The sequence below is a fragment of the Coturnix japonica genome, chromosome 5 (assembly GCF_001577835.2).
Source record: "Coturnix japonica isolate 7356 chromosome 5, Coturnix japonica 2.1, whole genome shotgun sequence".
Taxonomy (NCBI): domain Eukaryota; kingdom Metazoa; phylum Chordata; class Aves; order Galliformes; family Phasianidae; genus Coturnix; species Coturnix japonica.
In genome coordinates, this window is record NC_029520.1 from 52,769,506 (window position 1) to 52,784,333 (window position 14,828).

The 14,828-nt window shown below is 46.2% G+C and overlaps 1 protein-coding gene across 7 annotated transcripts in view; it reads right to left on the bottom strand.

Moving 5' to 3' along the window:
• The window catches only part of TXNDC16 (thioredoxin domain containing 16), a 41,100-nt gene that overhangs the window by 17,108 nt on the left and 9,164 nt on the right, over nt 1-14,828 (bottom strand). For 6 of the 7 annotated variants that reach the window (XM_015865963.2, XM_032444960.1, XM_015865962.2 and 3 more), the window contains 8 exons: nt 14,368-14,489; nt 14,113-14,203; nt 11,287-11,443; nt 9,944-10,110; nt 8,543-8,603; nt 7,029-7,170; nt 5,789-5,935; nt 4,560-4,619 (listed from right to left, as the gene is read on the bottom strand). In XM_015865963.2, coding sequence (XP_015721449.1) covers nt 4,560-4,619; nt 5,789-5,935; nt 7,029-7,170; nt 8,543-8,603; nt 9,944-10,110; nt 11,287-11,443; nt 14,113-14,203; nt 14,368-14,489 — 947 coding nt within the window. The remainder of the gene's footprint in view (nt 1-4,559; nt 4,620-5,788; nt 5,936-7,028; nt 7,171-8,542; nt 8,604-9,943; nt 10,111-11,286; nt 11,444-14,112; nt 14,204-14,367; nt 14,490-14,828) is intronic. The other variant, XM_015865965.2, reaches the window with a different exon arrangement.

Below are 14,828 nucleotides of genomic sequence, written 5' to 3' on the forward strand. Positions count from 1 at the left end.
CTCACAGGTCAGACATTTCGGTCAGGGATTGGCAAGACACCCCAAAGACAGAGATGAAGACACAAGTGACCTCCATGTGATTTCCCATTCCAAAGCTCCGTGTCCCTCACATCTCACCAGCCCATTTTATACAGCCTTCTTTTTCAGCTCTGCTTTGCAGCTCTCTCGCAGGAGGAGCTCACCGCTGTTCTGCCTTGTGTCAAATGTATGGACAGAAGAAGCAAGTAGCAGCACAGAGCTACCAGTCTGCAATTCCACTCAGACAGTCCAGAGCTGTCAAAACACTCCGAGAGAGCAGAAATGGTTTGTGTCATTCTCCAGGCTGTGAAATAACATCTCAATTTAAAAGCCTGCCCTGGGATTCATTTCACACCTCTGATCCGGTATGGCTGGTTCTCATCAACTGTTACCACATCATTTTGTGTCTTGCCCAACTCAGGATAATAAACGGCACGCAAACAGAGCTTTGATGTCTTGTTACGACTGCAAGGCTCCTCTAAGGGTCCTCCAAATGGAATTGTAAGGATTTGGATACCACCTCGGGGGATTATGTACCAAAAGTGACCAAGATCCCCCAGGGAAGCCCCAGCTGGCACAAGGAAGGTTGTGTATGGGATGATCACTCCGCCATCCCAAGCTGTACCGTGTTATTAATTACCAAACACACAGAACAGCAGTTTCAGGAGTTGAGTAATTCAGCAAAACACAGCACAGCCCTGTGGTCATTGTCGAGCTGCTGGATGGGCTGAAAGTTGAAACAGAAACATGGGATATTTCCTTTCTATGATTTTAGATGCTATTCAAACTGGAGACTGAGAGAACTTCTGTTTTAAGGGTCTTCTAAAACCAGGACAAGGTGATCACAAGGAACAGTGCAGGATATGCAAAAAAACCAAGGCTCCCTTAAGCAGCTCATCCTTTGGAGAGCAGGACTGGCACTTTCAACTTCCAGAGCTGGTCTGAAGTCTACGAGATGAAAGAGAATTAAGTTACATGTGAAGTGTTGCACTTCAAAAGGAGGAATCCAGTACAGAAAGGGAAATGACGACCTGCACAGCATCACTGCAGGAAAGCAAATGAGAGAATCTCACAGCCCGCCAGCTGTTGATGTCTTACACATGTAATGTATGTGATAACAGAAAATGAATGGCATTTGGTGCTCTGGCAGATCCTGGGTCAGAAGGTCCCCTCTCAGACTTACACCACAGCTCTGGGTATGGAAGCAGAGTTCAAAAGGGATTTGACAACCTGATCTCTTCTCTCTGGTGACAGCAATAGGACCCGAGGGAAGCGCATGGAGCTGCATTAGGGAGGGTCAGGTTGGGGGTTAGGAAAAGGTTCTTCGCCAGAGGATGGCTGGCCTGGAACAGGCTGCCCAGGGCAGTGGTCACGGCCCAAGTTGAAGGAACATTTGGACAGTGCTCTCAGAATATAGGGCTGGGTTTTGGGTGGCTGTGTGGAGCCAGGAGTTGGACTCAGTGATCTCTGTGGGTCCCTCCCAATTCAGGATATTCTGTGACTCAGTTCTGTGTGCTAAATCACACGGGTGATTTTCATAAGTTAGGACTACAACTTCAGATCTCTGTCTTTGAAAGACACTGGCCAGGACCCCACAAGCATCAAAAGAGGGAAGTAAAATTGTTTTTCAGCTCAGTTTTTCGGCATATTGCTCTTCTTTTGTAGTGGTTTCCTCCTACCTTTGCAAAAAAAAAAAAAGGCCAATGACACATCTGAGAAATACAATGACCCTGTCACACCTTCACACCCTTCTGCTGCAGGGGGGCTGCTTTCATTAAATTCACATTTTACCTAAGAAAACAAGAGCTGCCCTGGTTAACCTCAGTAACAGAGAGAATGGCACGCCCCCACTACAAGAGCAGAAAATGTGCTCTTTTCAGCAAGACAAAGATGTTTCTCTTGATCTCTTGTTAGATCAGATCTCATAACAAAGAGAAAACACTTGGTGGGCTGTAAACTTCATTTGGTGATGATCTGCTGACCATTTGTTACTGGATGATTCATGGGGTCATCCCAGTCTCCAGCCTCCTCTGCACCCTTATGCTTTATTTTGGATGGCCTATTCTCAGTGCCATTTTCCATGGAAAATTGGCATCAAAAGTGGGACCTCATCTTGCATCTCAAAACGTGCTTCTAGTGCAGGTGACTCATGCCTCAAACAGCTGATCTTGGCTTCTGAGCCCTTGGGAAGGGTTCCACCCTGAACAGAAGATACCTCTACTTTTGGGGGAGCTGAGAAATTGCCCCAGAGCCATAACCCACGTTTAATTCTCACTGTCCTGCTTAGCTCAGGCTCTTCTTCCTGATGCACACTTCTGCCCCTTGCACTGATATATCTTCCTGATTACTTTGCCCAGCCCTGCATCACTCTCTTCCTAACCCCAAACCCAGCTCTGGATCCCCTGACACCAACTCCTACCTGGGAGTTCACAGATTCAGACTTCCATCAGGCTATGCTCCCTGCACTGGAACATTCACAATTGATATGGCCTCTGCTCTCAGTCTGACCTGCTATAACATTTGGTTTCTTTAGCCTCTTGACTCCAGCCCACCCTAATTGCCAGGCCTGAGACACCCTCATCCTGGCCATAAAAGAGAGCCTGGGAATTCCCATCCTTTTTAAGACTTCTAGGTCCCCAGTAGGCATCTTTGTAACTACATCTCTCCCGGCAGCAGAGATAAAGTCAGTTCTTGCAGGAAACTCACGCCAGTTCCACAAAAGCAACCATCCTCCATCTTCTCCAAGGTCACGACAGGGAGAACAAACTGGAGTCATTCCATAGGTCACATCTAGCCTGGGATTCTTCAGTTGGACCTCACTGATCACAGAGGAAAGGCCCCGACCTCAATCAGATCATAATCTTTGTTGAGAATCTGCCTATGGCTGCGTCCATGTACTGAGATCGTTATCAAATGATTAAAGAAACAGATGGTGAGAGCTTAGCCTCACACAGGCAGCCACGGTTCAGCCACTGACTCAGGAAGAGGCAGGGTTTCATCCACTGCATCTCCCAGTTTGCTCCTCTAGCTGGTCTGACAGCTGGAAAGTCTAAAGAAACCCTAAATCATGTATAACCATAACCCCTCTAACAGCGATAACCCTCCCTGAGTTTTCCAGTTTATTTCTGGGATGTCAGTTCAGATCAAAGCTGATGATGACATTCTTTTTATGAAAATTAGTATAGAACCACTTTCCTGCAGATGACAGCACTGTCCGCAGTGCTCCCTGAAGGGTTGCTTACAAACAACCACTTCCCAGAAAACTGTCTGGGCCCTCTGCACGCTCTACACGTTTTCCCTCTGCTGAGAGCTCAGCCTGAATCCTCCCTGAGTTTTGCAGGAAAAGGTTCCCTCTGGGAGCAAGGAGCTGCTAAAAGAACTCAACTAGGAGAAATGAGCAACTGGGAGAAATCAGCCTCAATGAAGAAGGGGGAAAAAAAAAGCTTCAAACCAAAGAACACATCAGCTACCTCCAGGGGTGCAAGAACAGCTCAGACTTAGATCTACTCAACTTCCTCACAGTGCTGAAATGAAGGGGATGAAGTCACCTGTTTACCCCCTGTAGTTAGGAGTCTCTAGAAAAGGCTGAGCCTATACAAGCCTGATCGCAGTGCAGAAGAACCCACCTCTTTCCACAGATTATAAGGGGGGATAGGACTGAAGCCCTGAATTAAGCTGAATAGGTACTTAGAGCACCCAGGAAACATCACAGGTGCTCCTAAAGGACCAGACCTCTCTGTCTTTACAAGTGGATTACCTGATGTGCGTTGTCTTTAAATGTTACTGATACTTTGCTGTCATCCATTATTTTTGGCGTTCTGTGGTTGCCTGTGAGACTTCCCATATAATTAACCCAGTCTACAGGCCCTGAAGGCATAGTCATTTTAAATTCTTTCTCTGACACCATCCTGCCCCACGGATTTGGGCCTGCCCCTGCCTGTCTGTTATGCTTCTACCAAAGCCTGGGCCAATTACTACTCTGCTACAGATCAAATACCCATGTTGTGATTTCCAAAAGCAGGGGACTTGATGTATCACCCCTCCCTGGCAAACACTGATTTAGCTCTCAAGCCTCATGTTGTGCATCTTTACTCTGACTGGACTTAGTACTGAAGGGCACCAACAGAATCCTGTTCTTCTGATGCAAGCTACGGTGCCTGCTGCTGGACCCTCCACCTTCAAGCCTGTGCTGCTCACTGCTTCTGGTGATGAAATGGCTGTGCCCATGAACATCACAGTCTCAGATGAAGGGCAGTTTGGGCAGCTGGTGTGTACCAGTTTACACCAACAGCACCAGGTGACTGCACAAGGTTGCACTGCCAGTCCCATGACTTTATAGAAGCACAAAGGGACTGCAAATATTGCTAGAGAAACAAATTCTCTTCCTATGGGAATGCCTTCCTTAAGACTTAGGGAACTGCAGATGAGTATATTCTGGGTGAGTGAGCAAGACACCACCAATACCTTCCCAGATTTTTGTTGTGTACTGTCAGGGCAGATGCAAACCAGCTGTACAAGCACTCAGACCTGTGGCACCTTACCTTTCAGGTGATCAGCCACCTCTGTGTAAGACTGTAGCACTGCCAGAGACACTGCTTCCCCTGAAACACAGAAGAGATGCAGCCCTGAGTTACATATAGGTGATAAACCAACCCCACTGTGTTCTCTGACAATGTTACGTTATGATTTTCCGCATCCTATGGTGCTTGAAGCTCTGAAAGACTTTGAAAGAAATAAAGAAAACTGGTCTTTATGTTTCTGCAGAAGAGAGCTCCTAGATTCCCTAAGCTATCTCATGAAGTCACTCTCATTTTTCTTCTTGTTTCACATTTGTCTTGCAGGGGGAAAATTAGAAAAGCAAAAGCCCAGTTTGAACTCAGCATGGCTGCTGGGGTAAAAGAGAACAGAAAAACTTCTTTACAACGTAGTTAGCAGTAAGAGGAAGGCTAAGGAGAATCTCCATCCTTCACTTTTCTCAGTGGTCACTGGGAATGTGACCACTGGAGGATAAGGAAATGGCTGAGGTTCTCAATGCCTTCTTTATGTCTGTCTTTAAAAATCAGACCAGTTATCCTTGTGTAGCTGAACATGAACCAGCTACAAGAAAGGCATCAAAGCCCTGGAACATGTTCAGCAAAGGGCAATGTAGCTGTGAGGGGTCTGGAGCACAGGCCATGAGGAGCAGCTGAAGGAGCTAGGAAGAGGAGGTTCAGGTGAGACCTTATTGCTCTCCACAACTACCTAACGGGAGGCTGTGGTGAGGTGGAGATTGGCCTCTTCTCCTGTGTAACTGGTGACAGGATGAGAGGGAATGGCCTCAAACTGCACCAGGGGATTCAGGCTGGATGCTAGGAAGTAATTATTTGAGAGAACTGTCAGGTGCTGGAATGGGCTGCCCAGGGAGGAGGTGGAGTCACCATCCCTGGAGGTGTTCAAAAAACATTTAGATGTTGTACTGAGGGATGTGGTTTAATGGAAAATATTGGTGATAGGTTGGTCTTTTCCATCCTTGGTGATTCTACGATTCTGTGATTTGGTCCCTGTAAAAGGAAGATGAAAAACCTATAAACACTGACGTACTTTATACTGAGAGATACCATCTTCAAAGAACATCAACCAATAAAAGGAACTGATGTAATCTGACTGCTAATACTGGGTGAGGGCCCATAGGACAGGATGCAGCACACGTTTATCATTTACACTTGTCTACAAGTGTGGATTACCACACTGCGGAAATTGTAGTGAGCAGCACAAGCATTGTCATACTCACAGCTGGCATAAAATAGCACCACTGTCTGGGCAGCTTTTAACATGGCAGAGTGAAAGGTCTCTTCTGTCAGGGTAAGGATCTGATCCAGGGGCAGCTCGCGCTTCTTGTCCCTGGAAACTGCTTCCACCACCTGATCATCCTGTATGTCTGCATGGAGAAAAGTACGAACATACATGACAAAGGAAACCGCAGCCCCCTGCCTGAAACTTCACTGGAACATTTTAGGAAGATACCACCTCTCAGCAGACACGTGGTGATTGTCAATTAGAGACTGAGGAAGCCACCACCTTCCTGGGGGAATGGAAGGAACAGAGACAATCTAACTGACATACACACAAGCTCACTCAAATGCCCCTATGCCACCTCACACCACTGCCAAGCTGTATCCTCAGAATTGAGCACACTTCTTAAGTGTGCTGGATATTTACTCTTCTACGTTCCTGTGTCGTTTTTTCTGCAAAACAAAAACAACTCTGTGTGGAAAACAAATGTATTCAAGAAAGCATTGTAGGAGCCACTGTTTTCTCCCTGAGGAAAGCAGGTCTGCAACAACTGTTACAAAAACACATCTCAAACCTTCCCAAAGGGACTAATAATTCTTATGCTCCTTCTGAAGCTAGGACAGAAGCTGGACCCAACCAAACATCAGTAGCTCCTCCCTCATGCAGAATCTCTGCAACTGCTCCAGTCACAACTGCTGAGTATTGCCATGGTGTTTGCCATAAAAATTATGCCTATCTGTCATAAAACTCCAGTGATCTGTAGAGAATGAAAGAGCCAATTTGTATGGTCGCCATGTGACTGTGATAATCATAGTGACTGAATGACAAATTAGTTGAGGCTGGTAGGGACCTTGAGGCCAGCTGCTCCAACCACTGTTCAAGAAGGGATGCTCAGAATAGGCTGCCCAGGCCCATGATGGGTTGGTTTTAGAAGGTCTCCAAAGAGGAGACTCCACAGCCTCTCTGGGCAAACTGCCAGTGCTGTCACTCACATAGTAAAAAATAATTTCCTGACGGATCCTCTTGTGTTCTACTTTGTGCCCATCAACTCTTGTCCTGGCACTGGGCAACATAGAAGACAGCCTGGCTCTGTCTCCTTTGCAGCTTCCCTTCAAACAGATAGCTTGCCATGGATTGGAAAGAATATTCTCTAATGCTTTACATCTGCATGTCTCTAGGAGTCGCTGAGTGCATGTCCTATCTGGCGATAATCACCTTTTCACTTTCTGGTTACACACCTTGATTGTCATTCTCTTCTTCTTCCTCATCTTCCTCATCTTCATCCTCATTCTCCTGGATTTGTTTAACCTTGCTCTTATCTTCCACCAGAGTTATAACTTCCTCAGTGTCATCCAAGACCAGGTACTTGATTGGCACTCCCTAAAGAAAACAGGAACAAAACATTACTCTGAGTCTCTTCCATCTGCAAATGAAACTCAAAGCAGATGAGGAATTCTTATGCAGAGGGAGTGTAAAGTTCCCTCTCACCACCTAGCTTCTTATTCCTGGGGTATGTCAACAGATTCCTAAAGCTGCCAAACAAGGGATGTGCTTCTTTGGCCCAGTTTCACCTGCACGTTATTTTTTTTCATTCCAGACTGCTATTTCCTTTTCAGGAAGTAATTGTAACTATGTGGGATTTTGTGTCTGTAGCAAGAGTGGTGAAAGTGAACACCTGCTCCTCAGCATCTTAATACAGAGCTACTGTGAGAAAAAACCCAGAGGCCAAACAGTGAATGAGGGAGCTGAGGTACAAGCAGAGGGTCCACCCACTGTGCTGCCTGGTCCCTAGCCTAGGTGGGTCAGGTTAGTCAGAGAAGCCCATCGTGGACTGAGAAAACGCACAGGAGATCTTTTATCTCCTGTAGCTCAACAAAGAAGAATGTTCCCAAGTGTAATGGACTGCCAGCCCACGGAAAGAAATTTATTTCTCAGAAATGAGACCGTGTCAGCTTAAAACCAGTTCTGGCACCGTCTCAGGAAGAGGCACTTCAGAGAAGATGAATTTTATAGCGAACTGAGAGAAATGACAAACTGCTGGCACCTCCCATTGGCTCTAAGGGGAGAAACACACCGTGCACATCTCTCAGCAGGTCAGGGGAAGCCCTCAGGGGGACACTCAGATTCAGGTCTGATCGTGTACCTTTGCAATCACAAATGTGACAGTTCAGGTAATTCGGGGCAACATCTGTTCCCTGACATTTGTTGCTTCACAAGCTGGGTCAGGCCTCTACAGAGCTTAGCTCATCTTCATCAGCCTCTTTTAACTTAGGCCCTGCCCTTTTCCCAGATCACCACCAGTAGCATTCAGTTACATCAGTTCAGCACAGACCTATGGTTGTTTGCTTTCTTGGCTCTTAGTTTCATGCTCGTTTCCTCTTCCATCTTTTGAACTCCTTTCCTAAGGGGCCAAGGGCCTTTGGAAGTCCAGATCTTATGGGAATTTACACCTGCAGCACTACCTTAGGTAGTTCACAAGCTTGCACTGACTTAATATACAATAGAGAGATCACTCTCTGATTAGAACCCAAAATAAACACTTCCATTTATCTCCTGTGAGCGGGCACAATTCCTCTGCAGCACCAAGCTAAGGCAGTTCCAAATGCATGCATGCAGCTATGGAAAGACACATCCCCTTGAGCTTCTTTGAAGGCCATCAAATAACACGAGGTTAGCAACACCTTAATACACTCTCAAGAGCAGCATGTCCAGATGGGAAATAAGAGTTGTACAATAAAGAAAACCATCAAACCTCATCCGGTGTTTTGAGAGCAATGTTTGACTTCCGCAGAATGTTCAAGTCCACAAGGTCCCTTCCAAAATACAAAGTGAACATTAGGTGGTGTGATGATATGCAGGGTTACATGCTCTGTAGCCTGCCTGTCTGACAAATACACACCCCCCTCTGCTGCACCACATCCCCACAGAGCCACGCTTCTGGGCCCCAGAGTACGTGCTGGAGCTCAGTCCACCTGAACTCAGTAGGTGTTGGAGAAATACGTTCCAAGTGACCTGGTGGGACTCTTGCCACGAGTGCTGCATAACATGCCTATTTCCCGAGGGCTCTGAACTGCCTTGCTGTGTGATTCACATCTTTGCTCATACATTGGTAACCACATCTCAGTGCAGCTGCTCAGATGGCAGACTCCAGCTCGCATGTAAATGCAGCCAAGAAGTGTCTCTGCACATGGAGATGCCACGATGGCAGAAAGCCAGAAGGCAGCCCACACCCATCCTTCCCATCTTCCTTCTTCTTCCTCCATTGCACTGCTGCCAGCAGCATGTGCACAGAGCAGACATGACACCTCATGGTCCCAACCCAAAGCTGCTGGATCCCCCTCCAAAACCTGAAATATAGGAGCGGGCATCTGCTCACAGGAATGTGAGTTTCTGACTTGTCATGTGCTGCAGGTTTCTCATGTATGAAGCCTGACTCCCTCCACGCATAGCTCTGCTACAGGCCAGCCATGCAGCAGGTGTGCATGTCTCCAGATGCTCTCTGGGAACATTTGCACACAAAAAGCACATGGAGGCTCCCAGCCCTACTTAGGGGCAGGCCATAGCCAAGATGGGCTGTAGAGAGGACACAAGAAAGGATCTGCTGTATGCAGGACACTTCTGAGCCAGTGAACAGTGGTAAAGGAAACCAACAGATTCTTGCAGCGTAGCCCTCATGGGAAGCAAACTTGTTGCCTAATTCTGATGTTCCTTTCTAATTGAGGAGATACCACTTACTGAGCAGAAAACCAACCCAGTACCTGTGAACTCACACAGTAGCACCCACAGTTTCTGTCCTTTCCTGGATTTCCTTCTGTCCTTAATATAAGGGCTAAATACAAGCTTTTTGTCTGTGCATTCCAAGTTTCCTTTCTGAAGTTTCCCTTAGTCTATTTTTCTACTTCTAAATCAGCAATAGACCCCAACGTTTCTATGCTTCCAGACAGTCTGAAACCAAACTTACCTGATTCCGGAGAAGTCCTCAAATATGGCATCTTCTCACAGGCCCTAACTCAGTTTTGCTGCTTCTCATACAAATCAGAGTAAGCCCTCTGACTGTGATCCCACTGTCCTTGTTGTTGTGCAGTAAACAAGCTCAGACACAGCATAGGAAAAAAAGAAGAAAGAGAATCCTCCAAACATTGGAAACAATTACCTGGACAAAATGGCAACTCCTGCTTTCCCCAGGAGTTTCCAGGCCAAAAACTCTGCTGTTCTCCTGTCTGCCTCATAGGTTTCTTTCTGGCTGAGGACAAACACAAGTGGCAGCCCAAGCTGTAAATGAACGGTGGAAATTTTCTCAGGGTCCTCAGCCACTTCAGTCTGGAAAAGATAACACGGTTACACTGCAACACATCTCCACACCTCTGAACACACTTCAGCTCCTCCTCACCCAGATGTCCATTTCAACAGAATTTTTTTGACTTTGTTGCTGAAATTGGTCAGCAAGGTCAACAGTAATCGGAAAGGAAAGCAGAGAAGTCTCATTTTCTGAGGAAAACTGCTGGAAAAACCAATCAGCAGATTGTCATCGATTTAAAAATTGCTGGAAATTGATATTAAGAGCTGGGAAATCCTTCTTCACTAAACCTACGAGAGGGTTCACAGCCTGCAATTTCTAAGGCCAACAGGTAACCTGGAAGGCTGATCTCCTGCACAGCCTGAGCCACCACCATCTCTGCAGTCACAGAGATAAGGATACTCTCCAGAAAAAGCCTCCAGCTCTGATTTGAAAACATCCACTGAAGTAGAACCAACACAACCCTAATTAAATAGTTCTAACCTTTCATGATCTTCTCTGGGCATCAGTATGCATATTCTTTGTGATCTAGCAACTCCTGATATCAAATTTCCATTAATTACTATTTGTCTGGCAGCCATTCCCAGGGGCAGTTTGAAAACCCTGACTGTCAAATACAAGAGCTGGCACCCTTTCTCTTTCTTTCTTTGACATGCTGCTTCACTGTAACACAGAGCTGCTTAATGAAGTGCCTTCTCTTTACAAGACTCATTCAGGAGGCTGGCTGAAGGAGGCCCTTCCCCACTCATCTACCCATTCTTTCTGCTGGGCAGAGTTATCACCAGTGGGAACCGGAGCCCTGCTGAAGTTCAGTGCCTCATAATAGCCACTCCTGTCTGCCATCTTCACGTGCTTAGCTGACTGAGAGGAATCCAGAAGTCCCAGCCAAATCAAAGGTGCACCTCCACTCCATTCTGAACAAAGCACAATTCCACTCATATTGGCGCTACCACAAGAGCACACACAGGCCTTGGGATTTCTGAAAAGGAGGACCAAACTCAGAAGTGTAATGGAGTGTTGCTCAAATCCAGGCTCAGGCCAGTTCTTCACCTGAACTCAGCCTGGGAGCTTTACCATTAACTTAGTGGAGAACGGGCAGATTCTCATGCTCTGCCTTGTCCTCTGCACAGCCCTCCCCCATCCTTACATCTGCCCCAGCTGCCTTCACTGCTCAGCCCGAGTGCATCATTTCTCCTTACCACAAGAGGAGCTCCCATGAGTTTGAGATGTCTGTGTATGTTCAGCACTGTCAGATCCTGCTCCAAGGGTGTCCTCCTGCAGGGCTGTGCCAGGTCTGTGGCCTGCTGGCAATGGCAGAACAACAGCTGGGCAGATGATACATCAGGCTCATTGCTGCTGTGAAAGAGAAAACAAAGATCACACTGAGCTAATAATCCACCACAGGGTTTTAAGACACCCTGACAAAACGAGAGTTTTGCTGCCATGTTTTAGAAGGCAGATGATGCCCCAGTTCAGGGTGTGACTGGCTTGTGGGACTTCAAGAGCCCTGCTACCAACAGGTACACTTATGTCCAGGCACTGCTGTATCAAATGAAAACTCAGCTTTACCGAGTATAGATGACCTCAATTCAAGAGCAGTTGGCTCAGTTTGAAAAGGACACAAAATAAAGCTTGTTTTAAATCTGAGCTGTGCTACACCATTAAGGACCTTCGCAGGAGAAGGACAGCTGGAATACAAGTTTACTCGAGTCTTTTACCTCACTGATGACATCTGACATACTGCATAAGGAATATTTCACCTTTCAGTCAGCTTTGGTTTTAGCTATCCCAAAGGAAGCAGTGAAATCAAAATCCCTACGTGGCTCCTTGGCTTATGGTTTCTGGTACCAATACCTACAGTGGGGTTAGCCCATGGGTCAGCTTTGGGAGGCCTTCTGCATTCATTCCACTGTCTCTAAAACAGGGATCACGTTTATTTGTAAAGGGCTTTAAGATTTCTCTACGGAAGAGTGAGGTGCCGCATGAAGACACCAAAGCCTGACGGCCACTCTGCTTTTGGAAGGATAAAGCCACATCCTGTCCAAATGACAACCATGCCATCTAGTGGCTGCCACAAAACGCCATCCCTTATCATGATCCAGCAAGGATGGGATGTGAAAACAATCAGTTGTATATACGTTTTGCTGAAGGTACACCATGCTATCTGATAGTCCCACTTTCCTCTCTCCCTCCCAGCTTCCCGACTGCAGTATATCATTCCAGCAGCAACTCGCATTAGAATTGCAGAATCACAGAATCACAGGATGGTTTGGGTTGGAAAGGACCTTAAGTTCATCTAACACTGACACTCCCTGCCTTGGGCTGATTGTTCCCCACCAGATCAGGCTGCCCAGGGCCCCATCAAGCCCAGCCTTGTACGTGTCCAGGGATGTGGCAACCATGGCTTCTTTGGGCAGCTGTGACAGGGCCTCACCACCCTCTAAGAATTTTCTCCTTACATCTAACTCAAATCTCCCCTCTTTTAGTTTAAAACCATCCCCTCTTGCCCCATTGCTATCTGTCTGTGTAAAAAAATCAGCCTCCCTTCTATTTATAAGCTCCCTTTAAGTACTTGAAGGCTGCAATGAGGTCTCCCTGGAGCCTTCTCTTCTCCAGGCTGAATGTCCTCAGCTCCCTCAGTCTTTCTTCATAGGTGAGGTGCTTCAGCCCCATGAGCATCTTTGTAGCCGTCCTAACTTCGTGGCTCCAGCAGGATTAAAGGATCCACCCTTCTAACCCAGCTCTTCCTGTTACAGAAGGGATGGTATGAGCTGACCAGGTCCAATGAAGCCATCAACATGGGAAGACTCAACTACAGCACTCCAGGGAGCACCACCTCATGAAATTAAACTGCAGAACTCACTGCTACTGGAAGTTGTGATGACTAGTAGAATTGTTTTTAAGAAAAAAGTCTGGTTGTTGTTAACATCATGATACACGTTCAGCTTCCATTTCTAAAGACCAAAAACCTTTGACTGCCAGAAGGTGTGATGCTGCATGCAACACATTTGATTCCTCATACCCCTTGGTAAGTATCAGTGACCACAACATGAGGTAAGTGAGCTGAGTAGGCTTTGCTCAGGCTCTCCACAGCAGCTCCTACACTTCTCAGGTGGCCAGACTTGTTCAATAAAGAATGAGGCAGATTTGGGGCTGAGTGTGTCTTAAGATTATAACATCAGCTATACCAGCCCCTATGAAAGACAGGGAGCTACCAGCCCAGGCCTTTTGATGTATCCAAGCTGCATGAGGGGAGGATCAAGAAGGTCTTGGTAGGAAAGTCACACCTGTCCTGCAATGACTCCAGTATGACTTCACCCACTGTGCCAGATTTGGTTTTTATTATTTACTCAGGGATATGATTTAGTGTAGGGTTTTTAGAGTTAGGGTACTGGTTAGGCTGTGGTTGGACTTGATGATCTTCAAGGTCTTTTCCAACCTGGGTAATTCTATGATTCTATGATTATATTTCCAGGGAGTCTATGGCTGAGATTTGACCATTTAGCCAGGGAATGATGGAGAAAGTGGATCTTCTCATATAAAATCCCATTCATAGAGCAGTCACAAATGACCTGGCTAGTCCAGATCTAGGTACACAAACAGCAACTGGTTTTTCGAAATACAAAATGGATCTGACTGTGCATCCTTAGTTGTTATCCTACTATCATCCCAGGCAGGCTCTTTCACCTTGAGATGCAAAATGCATATGCAGGCTTTGATCTTGTTGACATTCAAGGGGATTGAGAGTTGCCAATTGGATGGAAAGAAGATTTCAAAATACTCCTGAGTAACCAAAGCTGCTCTTTTACTGGAAATCATGTCTTACTCTCTAGCTCAGCAAGAGGCCAGCAGTGAGCCTAATGTGTGACAGGCCTGGTAATATTTAGACATTTTAAACTCAGGCTAGGAGGTTTACTTCTAATGAAAGTGATTTTTCTTCCACATGAGCCAGCGATGATGCCAACCCAAGATTTGACGTGACAATCTGAGAAACTAAGAGAAGAGCAAGCAGTGTCTGGACATACCCAGCATCTTTCAACAGTGTCGCCTCAGTTGTTAGAACAAACTGGTGGACAGTTCCATAGACAAAAGCCACCTCCATCACAGCTCTGTGCTCTGCAAAGAGAAAAGCATGATTAATTCACTGCTGCAGCTCACCCCACATCTCCCCTTCAAACCTTTCAATTCTTCGTTTGCAAGATTCTTTCATAAACTCTCTTCCATCTTAGAAAAAATAAGGGCTCTGGAAGGAAAGCAAAGGTAAAAAGCTGTGTTAATACCTGCTGTTCCAGTGGCTGGTATATATGCGAAGACCATGTTCGATTTCCCTTTCAGAGCATTTTCTATGTTCTGAAGATCCATCGGTGTTTCAACATATTTAACTTCATTAAATAGCAGGGCACTGAGAAGCCAGAAAACTCATTACCAACTGTTTTCTTTTAGGAGAAAATATGCAGCTACATAACCATGGGAAAAAAAATACAAAGGTAAAAGTCCAGCTTATTGCTTGCAAATGCAAGATTAACAGCCAAACACAGCTGCCCAGATGTGTGCTGCTGAGCCACCACATCTGGAGAACACAGATTTAACAGGGTCAAACCAGACCAAAGTGAGAAGCAGCCTTCTGGTTGGCTGAAAGCAGCCTCAGGAATATGTGGAGTTTCTATTCATGCAAAACTTCCTGTCAACAAGTAAAAATGAGCAGTAAATGATTTCAGTCAGATCAACCTGGTCTGTACTT